The 12,588-nt window shown below is 40.3% G+C and overlaps 1 protein-coding gene across 1 annotated transcript in view; it reads right to left on the minus strand.

The window, feature by feature from the left end:
- Positions 1-12,588, minus strand: part of LOC133410168 (pro-neuregulin-3, membrane-bound isoform) — a 150,473-nt gene that overhangs the window by 13,355 nt on the left and 124,530 nt on the right. Inside the window, exon 3 of the mRNA XM_061690976.1 lies at positions 184-257. Coding sequence (XP_061546960.1) covers positions 184-257 — 74 coding nt within the window. The remainder of the gene's footprint in view (positions 1-183; positions 258-12,588) is intronic.

Genomic DNA, 12,588 nt, shown 5'->3' on the forward strand with positions numbered 1-12,588 from the left:
GGTTATTTGATATTTTTCTGTATTCAAAATAAAACGTTTCGCGATGTTTTCGGAGCGTGTGTCCGTGATTGAATTGTTTACATTCACTAATAGTTGTGTCATACGGTGAGGATAATAGGGCTAACGGTGATGATTTTGACGCGTGACACCAAACGTTTCGTGTGCCGTCGCGAAGCGTCTTACTTGGATCCGACAGGATGGAGTCGGTCTTGGGCAGGAACTGATCACAGCGGATGCCCTGGTAGCCTTCGCGACACCTGGTGGAGGAAATGAGGCATGACAACGTCACTTTGCACAAAAAGAAACCACACCCAGCCCTTCGCCGGGACGCTGCAAATCCAAACAAACTTCACAAAGTCCGGGACGACAACATTTGGCTTCAATCACGCCGATCGCGAGTTGACTCGGATGTCGCGCTCGAAATTTGCCGTCACGAGGGAGGGCCTTCGTCTTTCCGGAAGCGCTCCAAATGGCCGCTTCTAACCCGAATGGCCGACTTCCTGTGTCTTTTCAGGCAAGGGTTGCGCAGCGTTTTTTGTGGGTCTGCTCATGATAGACACGTCTGCCAAATAAAACCGGTTTGATGATCTGAATTTTTCAAGAAAACAATCCCAGGAGGTTCGAACAGGGGTCGATCAGATTCAGTCTTTGACAACGTGCGCCACACACGCACAAAATGGCAAAAATAAAAAAGATTGGCAATCTAGCGTGGTCCGGATGGCTCGTATTTTAAGTTGCTTACATTTGCTAACAATCGGACCAAATCTAAATATGTAGCACTAATGCTAATGTTGCTAATGCTAAAGTCGCTAACGCTAACCTAGCCGAACAGTGACGATACACAGAGGGAAGATAAAAAGTGATAACACCACATAATTAAACTCAAATGTACACAATGAAATCCACACTTTGTTGTTCATTTTGGGCCATAACACAATCATGTTTTTCAGGTTTTATTCTTAATTCATCATGCATACACGCGTGTGCGCTTCCGTACACACTACATTGTAATGTCCCCGATAAGAGATGCGCCACGCGTTCGTGTGTGTGAATGTTTTACGGTGATAACAAAAAAGGAAATATGGATTTAGTACTCCAACAGAAAACGTTTAAAACAAGCTTATTTCTTCGTAAACGTATGCAGCGGAACCTCGGTTCACGAATCGAATCCGTTCCGTGACTCCGTTTGCGAACCGAGGTCACGTTTCCCGCTGAAAGGAGCGGAAACCCGAAAATGCAGCAATATTAAATTGTTCGTCAACCGGGTTGTTTGTAAACCGAAAATGTGCGGGATACATAATCATATACGTACACAATACTGCTGTAGTGGTTGTGGTCGGTCCTTTTCAGTCTCCGCTTCGCTATGTTTTATTTCATGACATTTGTTTTTCGATGGTCTCGAAATAAAGTTGAGTTGACTTGTTGTGTAAATTCGGAGATGAAGCAAAGGTTGGGTCAATATGTATGGAGAAGGGTTTGCAAATTCCCCAAATATATATATGTATTATATATACATACAATAAATATATACAATAAAAAGAAAAAAAAAACAGAGCAGCACAAGTTTTACCTGAAGTTTTACCTCCATTTAAAAATACTTTGCTAGTTTTTCTTCTTATTTGGTTGACTTTCAAAAATAGGCCAGCAGAAAATTGTCAATTTAAAAAAATAATGTCTTTTTAAAATTCTTGATCGTAATTGACTTTTTATTTTCAATGGAAAAAAATAGGCCAGCATAAGACATTTGATCCTATTTTACTTATTGATTCCCCCCCCCCCCCAGATTTTAGAAGAGGCATCCACAAAATGTGATATGCAAATTTTCTTTTACATTTTAAAAATAGTTTTCAAGATTTTTTTGCCCTTAATCTTTGCTTTAAAAAGCCTAGAAGAAGAGGTTTTGTACATTTTCTTCAGTTTTTTAAACACATTTTTCTCAAAAATTACTTGAGGCAAGGAGAGGTATTATCATTAAAAAAAAAAATTCTTTAAAAATATCATAAAAAAAATCCTTTTAGATTTAGTTTGATACTCCTATTTTTGTTCTAGATTTTGTAACCTTTTTTTGAACTCTCTTCTTTAAAATGGGTCAGAAGAGACTGACATTGTTTGTTTATTACTCATGTAGTTGTAACTTCATTGATTCATCAATGCGCTGTTTATCATTCATTCATGCGAATTGTCAGCTGGTCGATGGGCGAGCGCCACGCTGCGCATTTGTGTCATTTCGCCGACGACGGTGCGGACAAAGTGTGCCGAGTGAGCTCGCGCCGCTCAACTTGGTGAATAAAACATGTGAGCCAACGCGGGCGTCTGTCTCGCAAGGCTTTCAGGAGAGCAAAGAGCCTCGTCAATTATTCACACGCGCGCCCAAAATCACCCCCAACAAAACAAAAAAAAACTCTTTTCGCACGTGGTGGCCTGAAACCTTTCGGTCATCACCTCGAAACCACGGTAACGGGACGGCTTCCTCTCCTCAACGTATTTCTTCCCCTCTTTGAAATGGTATGGTATGAATTCTACTTTTTCTTTTTTCTTTTCTTTTGTTTGATTTTTTTTTACGAGGAGATGTAGTCTTTCTTGTATGAAAATGTTAATATCACATTTTTTTCTGATCTATTTTATTATTTTACTCAATTACATTTTCATATGAACATACAGTATTTTGAAAATGAAACGTGATTCTTTTCAATCTTTTTATAAAAATAATTGTAAGAAAAATTATTTTATTGAATATTATATATATATATATATATATATATATATACGCATACATATATTTTTAAAAAATGATATATTTCTCTATTGAAAATTTTATTTTGTTTTCTTATCATATTTCATTATGATTTTAATAAACACATGATTTAATTTCATTATTTTTGATAGAAAATAAATGAGAGAAAATGGTGTTTTAAATTTAAAAAACTTACTTTTCGAAAATGTAATGTGGTTTTTATTTTAGACTACAATAATAATAATAAATGAAAGAAAATATAGAATTTCTTGATGAAAACTGTCATTCAGTTTTCTGACTTTATTATGCTTTTAAATAAATAAAAAGTTTTTTATTTGAATTAACATTTGACTACATTTTTAGTATGTAGTATGAGAAAATAAATTCGATTTTTCATTTTACATAAGTAGTAATTATTTCATTGAAAAAGTCATTGAGTTTTCAACTCTACTACAAAAGAAAATGCGAGCAGACGTCATTAAGTGTAAAAAACAGTTTTTTTGTACAAAAGCAAAGATTATATATATTTTTTGGGATGTTTCCATCTTCAAGTGCCTCTGACATGTTAGCAAGCGGCTAAAAGTCTGCATGGAAATATACTGCGGATGAATTATGAATGATAGAACGAAAGACTTTTCAGCCTGCATGGAAAAATAAAAAGCACTCGACAGATTTGCTCGCGTGAGGGCAAATCTGTCGAAACACCAGGATGCTTTTACTGCAAAAACACCCAAACACCTTTCAGTCACTCGCTTTTACTGACGTGACTTGTGGAGGAAGAATTAAACAGTTGGAAACATTTTACCCGATTCATTGCTTCGTTAGTACTGTATGCCACTAAAGATATACAACTACAAATGTTAGAAATTATACTTGAAAAAATGATTCTTTTTAGACAAAGAGTTCCTCAAATGAAAAATGTCATCAAATTTGTCAATTCTCGTATTTGTTGAGGTAAAAAGTAAGTCTTTATTTTTCATTTTTTAAATTTAAAGTACTTTACATTTGACACAGGAACATGTAGTATTTTTTAAATGAAAATGCTTCCTTCATTATAATTTTATTTTTCATTTAATGTTATTAGTTTTTTTGTTTTTTTTTTACAGAAATTGAAAAACAAATATTTTTTATTTGAAAATGTATTTTACTTTATAATTCTGATTATAAAATATAACTAAACGACATTTTGACTATGAATTTCTATTAAAATATATCGTATTTATTCATTGGAAATGCCATTTAGTTGAGTTTTTCATTCCGCTTTTAAATTAAAAAAAAAATGAAAATACAAAAGAAGTTATTTCAAGAGACATTTTTTCTTCAATTTTATTTTGTCATAAAAAAAATAAGTTATTCAAATAAATGACCCAAATGTATAATGTTTCTTTATCAAAAATGTCATTTTGTTTTCTTCGTTTATTACGCATTGAAGAAAATGTCCAGAAAATGTCAATATTTAAAATAAAAAAAGGTGACAATTCTTTATTTGAAAATGTGGTGTTGAAAGTGTTATTGTATTCACTGCTCAATTCATATGTTGCAAATGTTTCTTCAGCCTTTGTTTTAAAAGTGTAACGATATCTCGAAAGCAATATAAAGCACAGCCTTTACGTTCTCTTTATCCACACGTGCGTGCGTTGATACTTTTGCCTTTTTATGCTTTCATCTTGTTCTTTGCATGCATTTTATCATCTTCAATATTTCAGATACACTTTGAACTGGCCAGCTTTTATTTGCACGTGGACTTTCTCTCGTCCTTCCCTCGTTTGCTTCCAGCTGGCAAAAAGAAAATCAACAGTAGTACATAGCATATTATTTTGGTGATTATATGTTATGTATGTTACTATTGCTGTCGCCACTACTACAACCGCTACCCCCACCCCGATATCCCAACTACTTCCAGCACCGTCAGCACTAATATCCCGACTCCAACTACCGCCACGACCATCGGTACGACCGTCCGTAACTACGACCACTTCAATTGCTACTACCGTGACCACGACTACTTCCAGCACCACTGCTAGTTGTCCTCCTGCTACTAGTAATGAATGTTGGCAGAAAGTAACGTTTGAAATGTATTTAAGGTCGTGCGCCATCAATCATCCGTCAAGGCCGCTTTTGACGTCCGCTGTGGGCTTAATTATTTTTTTTTGGGTGTGTTTTGTATGACAACTTTGACATGGAGTGAAAGAAACGAACGCTCCCTCGCCCTCGCCATTGACTTCTTCCTGCCACTTTGATGTCCTCTCGTGTCTCCATTTGTTATTATTTTCTCTCCCCTTCCCTCACATTATTGGCGGTGTCTACGGGGGGCTATTTATTTCTTTTATATTGCCTCATCTTCTTTGCCGTCTCCGTCCCCGCGGGGAAACTGACGCCGGCTGCCGCCTCCGTGGCGTTTCCATGGCAATCCCCGTCCTCGTCCCCGTGTCCCCTGTGACACGCGTGTGCGAGGAAAGTCCGAGTGGGAGGTACGCTGGGAACACATACGGGCAGCTCCTCTGTCAATTCAGAGCTAAAAAGTGATTAGAAATGCCCGTAATCAAATATTTGCCAATCTGAAATCAACTCGCCGTAGTTTAGATTGGTGCACCAACTGGTTTCCAAGTCAAATCAAGTTGTCAACTGTCAAAACGTGTCAACGCTATCAGATGCAACCGTTACCACGGTGACTAGAACAACACTAGTTTTAATTGCGGCAATGTTTTGTGTTTGAAAATAAAAAGAACAACAAAAAAAGAAAGAAAAGTGTCGTCATTTTGGTCTGTCCATTCAAGGGGAGCTCGAGGTCATATTCACGTACTTTTAATACCGCTAGCAAGCAGGCAACATAAAGTCATGTCGTTAGCTATATAGCTAGGTAGCGCTAGCACCAGCGTTTGTGCGCAAACATGCCAATATTCCGTCAATTCATGCTCGAAGGTTTCGGTAAATATTGGCTTGTGGGAGGTAATTCGGCAAGCAAGGGAGGCAATCCTATTGGTCGACGTCAGATGACACGTCGGAGGGTCGACGTTGACATGTCGCGCTACACTGACGAAATCCCAAAAATGTAACTTTTCGTTTTGGCGTCGTAGGGCCAAATCGTTGCTCGTGGATTACGCCGGACGACGGGAAGTTTCGTCGTTCCCGGCAAAATATGTCGGGCCTGATCTGGAAAATCGCCCGCAATCGCAAATCGGGCAAAGAACGCGGCTAACATCTGGCAGTCTGATGCAGCTTAAGTGTCCCCCAATATTGGCTGGTGATCAGTTGATGGCGGACGTGTGGTTACAGCATCAAACTTCAAATTCCCCTGATCATTGTTTTGTACTAAAGTTGATGTGCTGAGTGGATTCCGAAACTTTTTTTTTTTTTTTGATGGCGGTGGGCAGACTCCCCGTGTGGAAAAAGCGTCACAGTTTGACATTTTTCCCTTTTGTTGAGTTTTCGATTTTAATGAGTCAACGCGAGCGAATGTTTTCGGTGAGTCACAAAAGGTTTGAAGTCGACACGTTTGCGGCAGATGTGGGGGCCAAACCTTTTCAAACTTTTTCCATCGGGCCACCTGACGCGGGACATCAGCACAAAAAGCTTTTGTTCCACATTGAAGACAAACTAAAAAAGCTATTCAGCGGAACACGGACCTCCGCCAAGGCCAAAGTGTTCTGTCAAGCACAAAAAAAAAAAAAGAAAAAAAAAAAAATCAAGCTGAGAGCTCGTGATGAATGAGCGACGAGTGAATTTCGTGTTGCCAAGTCAAAGTGGCTTCAGGGGCGGAGTTTTCAAAACATTCCTAACCTGACTTCGAGGTTTCCCGTTTTAAAGTGGGTCATCAAACTGCGTCACTCTCCAGCCAAAACACAAAGGCAAAAAACTCAAACTTTTGGCAATTTAGTGTCTATTAATCATGCTTCAACTTTGGCAGCAATTGGACCAAATCTGTAGGACAAATGTGACTTTGGAGGAGGCCAAAATGACTCAAATGGCCGCTTTAAACCAACACGGTGGACTTCCTGTTTCGTTTCAGGCATGGCTCCTTGAGACTTTCACGATAGACATGAATTTCATTTTATGACGAGTCATCAAACTTCTCCACCCAAATGTAATGAGAAGAATTTCAAGCACGGTCCATCTGTTGAGTAACTTTGGTAATAATGGGACAAAATCTGGAGGAACTTATTTTACCAAGAACATTTGTCTTATTTCCAGTCATAACTAATCTGATTACACTTCAAATAAGACACTAGAAAGGGACTTGTTTTTAGACCATTTTCATGTTTCACTTGAAATAAGTAGAGACATTTGCCATTATAATACAAATAGAACATACTCCACTGACAATTTTATTTCAAGTAAAAATAAGCGTGAAAATTGTCTCAAAACAAGTTACGTATTAGGTGATGAGTCTTATTCTAAGTGTAATTCAGATCAGTTCTGACTACTAATCAGACTATTATTCTTGCGTTGAAGGAGGCTTTGAACCAACATGGCCGACTTCCTGTCTTTTCAGGCATGGCTTCTTCTTTTTTTTTTTTTGTGGGGGTCTACTCTCGATTAACACTCTTGTTCTTCTGTGCGGAAAATCCCACGATGCGCTGCGGTACGCCTCAAACATTTGTTGTTGTTTCAAAAAAGAAAGAAATCCCATAATTACAGCACGCATGCACTTGGGACACAAACATCAAAGGCGCAAACACGTGTTGCCGAACGTGCGCACGTGTTTGCGTGCATATGTGTGTGTGAGTGTGTTAAGCAAGTGTGTGTGTTAAAAGTGTGTGTGGCAATTTTTGTCAATGTGTATGTATCCATGTGCCCGTGTGTGTGTTTGTGTCTCAGCATGTCAGCGTGTGTATTTTTGTGTCAGCGTGTGTGTGTCTGTGTGTTTTAAGCATGTGTATGACACGGTGTGTCAGCATGTGTGTTTTTGTGTTTGTGCATATATGTGTGTTGGCGTGTTTGTGTGTGCCAGCGTGTGTATTCGCATTAGTATGCGTGCTAAGTGTGCCAACGTATTTATGTTTCAGCGTGTGTGTCTCTGTTTGTTTCTCAGCACGTCTGCGTCATTGTGTGCGTGGCGTGTGCGTGTGTAGGTGTTTGCATTAGTGTGTGCGTGTGTTAAGCATGTATCTGTATGGCGGTGTGTCAATGTGTTTGCGTTTCATTTGCGTAGGTGTGTGTGTTTATATTTCAGCCTATCAGTGTGTCCGTGTGCATGTCAGCGTGTGTGTCCGTCAACGTATGCGTTCGTGTGTCAATGTGTGCACATCGGTTTGTTTGTCAGCGTGCGCGTTTGTGTATGCGTGTGTTATGTAACATCATACACTGAGCCAGGTCACGTGCGCTGCTCGGCAAACACATCGAGGTGAGGCCTTATGCAAGACAATGTAATTCATCCGGTGGACTTGGGAGAGAAACATTCCGAGGACCGACGAGCACGTGGACGAACACCTCATTTTCACTTCGTGACCTCTGCCGAAGCCACAAAGCGATCAGAAGGGAAACGTCGCCGTTTGCAGCTCGACACGAAGCTTTGCGCCACGCCGAAGACAAACTAGGCCGACGCTCCGTAGAACGCAGACCTCCGCCGAGGCCAAAGCGGAGGCCGAAGTACAACGAAATTCAAGATGAGAGCAGCAGCGATGAATGAGCTCACACGGTTTCCTGCCCTCCGTGACGAACTTATCGCATCTCCAGCATATTCTGCCCACGCGCAATGAAAAACTCAAACTGTTCAAAATTTAGCCCGGTCCATCTGACGAGTAGAAGCGCTTCAATGTTGGTAGCGATCGGACAAAAACTCTCCTAGGACAAGTTCGTGTTTGAAGGATCCCTGGAAATGGACAAAATAACCCTAAGACGCAGCTAAAGTGACCACTTGACACACAATCAAAATGGCAGATTTCCCTTTTTCTGCAGTGGCTTCTCGAGACTTTTTTTGTGGGCGTACTCACGATACGAGTACCAAATTTCAATCTGGCTTCGACGGCTGAATTTTCAAAAGAATCCGGGCGGCGTACCAAGAGTCACCCCCAACTTTGCCACCACGTGTGCGCGCTTGAAATTGAAATCGGGTCGCATTCATCTCGTTGGGATCAATTAGCTTAGCCGTGGTAGCGTTTCGAAGCGTAAAGTAAACGTAACTCCGGAGTGACTTCGACGCTGCCGACAAGATCTTAATTGTCTCGTTAATGGGACATGCAGGATCAACATCATCCGCTTCTTCTTTCCGCGTATGCTAACGAGCTAGCCGCCTGAGGCTACCGCAGGAGATTAGCGCACACTGGGTGTAAAATTTGGAGGAAATGAGGTTGGCGGGAATGCGTGTTAACACTTTAATTAAACAACGGGCTAATCTGGTTAGTCTCGCTCGTCCGACACCGACACATGAAAACTGCGCGCGGACTGATGATTGTTATCGACAAGCGCGACACGGCGGATTAAACCCAGATTATTGTGCTCCCGTGTTGGATTAGCGGGAGATTGGAGCTCCTGACGTCGATGACTTGAGGTAATTTGTGTAAAATGGGCGTAATTACCATGTTGCTTGATGAAGGACATTCAAATGTTTTTTTTTAAGATTGCAGCCTGTTAGCAGGAAGCTTTCGGGTTCAGGAAGGATGATGTCATCATTGGACATACCATTTTGGTCGTGGGGGGTGGACTAAATACTGGTCATATGCAGTGTTAGGGAGTAACTAATTACATGTAACGAGATTACGTACTTTAATGACAAAAATTAGTAACTGCGATCCATTACATTACGGGGAGAGAATTCTTTCCCAAAGCGAGTATCTTTAGTGACGACGTCACCGTCGTAAAAGCCTCCCGTTTCCGATCCCTTCTGCAACATTGGGTCGGGAAACATTGGCGCATCGCATTCATTTTTGTTAGATCACGTTTGATTATGTGAGATTTTGGTCTTGCTAGACTAGAATGTTTGCGTGCGGTGTTCTGTTTTGAGATTACGGCTGTCACTTTTTTAAAATCAATTATTCTATCGGTTATTACATCAATTAAGCGTATAATATGTTCAACGTGTTTCGCATTAAAGTTGAAATAATGTTTTAGTTACTGTTTATTAACTGATTGTTGTTGTTTATTTGGTATTGTTTAATGGTTAAACAAAACCAAATAAATAACAATTAAGCAATATAATCCGAGAGGGAATGATGCTGTCTGTACTCACAACTTCTTTCGAAAATGAGAGCTACTCATTCGCTACAGCGAAGGAAGGGTTACTAGTCTCATAGACACAATCGTGTTATTTTTGGGATGGATTCAACTATTATTTTTTTCCCCATCAATTTATTATTATTCAGCTACTGGTTTGGTCCGTGATGTCAGACAACCGGCAAAAAATGTTTTCCAAAGTAAACAATTTTGATTCAACACAAAGATAATCAGTCTGCTTTCACGAATGACGACAGAAATCTGACGATTGACTGTTGAGAGGTTGAAAGAAGAGGATTTGTCCAATTTGAAGACAAACGGCTGGAAACGGTTAGTCGATTATCAAAATAGTTGGCAGTGAATTGATGATGAATTAGTTGTCAATGAATGGATTCACCGTAACATCTCTAATGATCAACAAGCGTGAATACAAATGATGTTTCTTTGAGCTGTAACCAGGAGTTCTTGGGAGGTAGAGTTGATCATCTCCACCTGTCGTCCGCAAGCGGGAGAATTAGCGTGTAGCAATGACTAATGAGAAGATTAATTGGCAACGCGAGTTATTAACAAGGCAGCGGCGGCAAACGCGGCTTTCCACACATCAGCAAAGCGGATTAATGTCGTCTGAGGAGCCGGGACGCCGCTGCCGTTGCGATGCCGCCGCCGAGCCGAGCGCTAACACAAAGGCTTAGCTTAGCCGCGCCACCTCGAACGGGCTGGCCACCTGTGCGGTACTGCAATGGCATTTGATGCCTGCAGGGGCCATCGTTCCGCCGGTAAATCAAGCATTTTGTTCACGTCCGTAGCGCGGCGGGGGCCGCGACGGCGGCGGCGGAGGATCATTGTCATGCTTCGCCGCTCCCACCTCGTCCGGCGCGCTCGGCCTTCGACGCTTCCCGGGAATATTTAGTGCTCTGCGGAGACGAGGTGAAGGTTTCGGACGGCCGAGGTCACGCCTCTCGCGTTCCCCGCGGGCTGACTCTCGTCTCGTCTCCGACCGGAAGCCGCTCTCTCATTCTCGCACGCCGCCGTCGTGACGCTGAGGAATAGGAAGTGACCTGTGATCACGTACTGAATATTTAACAGCAGGAGAGGAAGGACTCATAAGGGTCTCGAGTGTGTGTGAATTCTCTGAAAAGGGACATATGGAAAATTGACTTTTTAATTGTGCCGTGTAAAGGTACCTCAACGAGTTGAATTAGTTCATTACATCTAAGAAAAAAAAAAAGTAGACATACTAAATGTCTCCTTGAACCCAAAGTTGGATTGTTCATGTTTTGTTCTCGCTGCCTGGACTTCATTCATGCATAATTCAGGGGAGACTAAATGTAAACTCTTGATACAAACTATGTTACCAGGACAAGAGCCCTCACATTAAAGCGTTTCAATATTTCATTGGCTCGTAAAAGTACAATTCTCTGATGATTAAAAGTGTTAAAGCAAAACGTTGAGGCTGTGCATCTCCATCACTGAGGCCGATCTCGTGCGTTCGCTATCTCCGTACGCCGACAACGAAAGTGCACATTCCCAACATGTAGAAACATTTCAATTTCAGGATATTCACAACAATGATCCATTGCAGTTACGATGTGATTCTCTCCACTTACATTGTGATTATGATACGATACAATTCACTACTTTTTGATACGATATGATGCAATACAATATGACGGAATTCCCTCTAATTGTGATATAATACACTGCACTTACGTTATGATGTAAAACGATATGATTCACGTCAATTACAAAATGATCTGATTCACTGAAAATTCATTGCAATCCCAATACCGTTACCATTCACTACAATTTACGGTACGATTCACTTAAATTATGACATGGCAGGAGTCAATCAATTATGATACATTTCACTCTAATAACAATACGAAACACTCAAATTACCACACAATTCAGTCAAGCTACGATCAGATTCACTTGAATTAAGAAACGATATGATTCACTGCAATTATGATGGAATACAATTCACTCCAGTTATCACAAAATAGGATTCACTCTACGATACAAAATGATGCAATGCGAAATGACTCAGTCCAATTACGATATGATTCACTTCGAATACGACATGATACCATACATTCCGATTATGACACAACACAATTCAGTCCATTTCAAATATGATTCACTCCACTCAGAAGACGATTCAATTCACTCCAATTACGATATTCAATACTTTGCAATTATGACACAATACGATTCACCCCAGTTATCAGTAAATATGTTTCACTCTTACTATGATACAAAATATGATACATTTCAGCATGATAGCATTCCTTTAATTAAAACAAGATTCATTCCAATTATGACGTGATACCATTTACTCTAATTATGACACACCCCAATTACAATCAAATATATTTCACTCCTCTTTATGATACAATTCAAACCAATTCTGATACAATATTATACAATACATTTTAATCCGTATATTATTCACTTCGGTTGCGATACAATTTGCTGCAATTGCAATGTGAAACAATTTGTGTGGCTCTCCTTGCCCACATGCCAGGGCATTACAGTATCTTGATCGCTCAATGTAATTTTAACTTGGAAAATTCCGAAGTCGGAGAAGGCGTAAGCAGCGCTGGACAAATATATGATCTCCATTAGCGATCGCGACAAATTTCACGTCGATCAGATTTCCTCCATCAAACATGGCAGAAAATGTGCATGACGAGAAGTCAAAC

Source organism: Phycodurus eques, chromosome 11 (assembly GCF_024500275.1).
Source record: "Phycodurus eques isolate BA_2022a chromosome 11, UOR_Pequ_1.1, whole genome shotgun sequence".
NCBI lineage: Eukaryota > Metazoa > Chordata > Actinopteri > Syngnathiformes > Syngnathidae > Phycodurus > Phycodurus eques.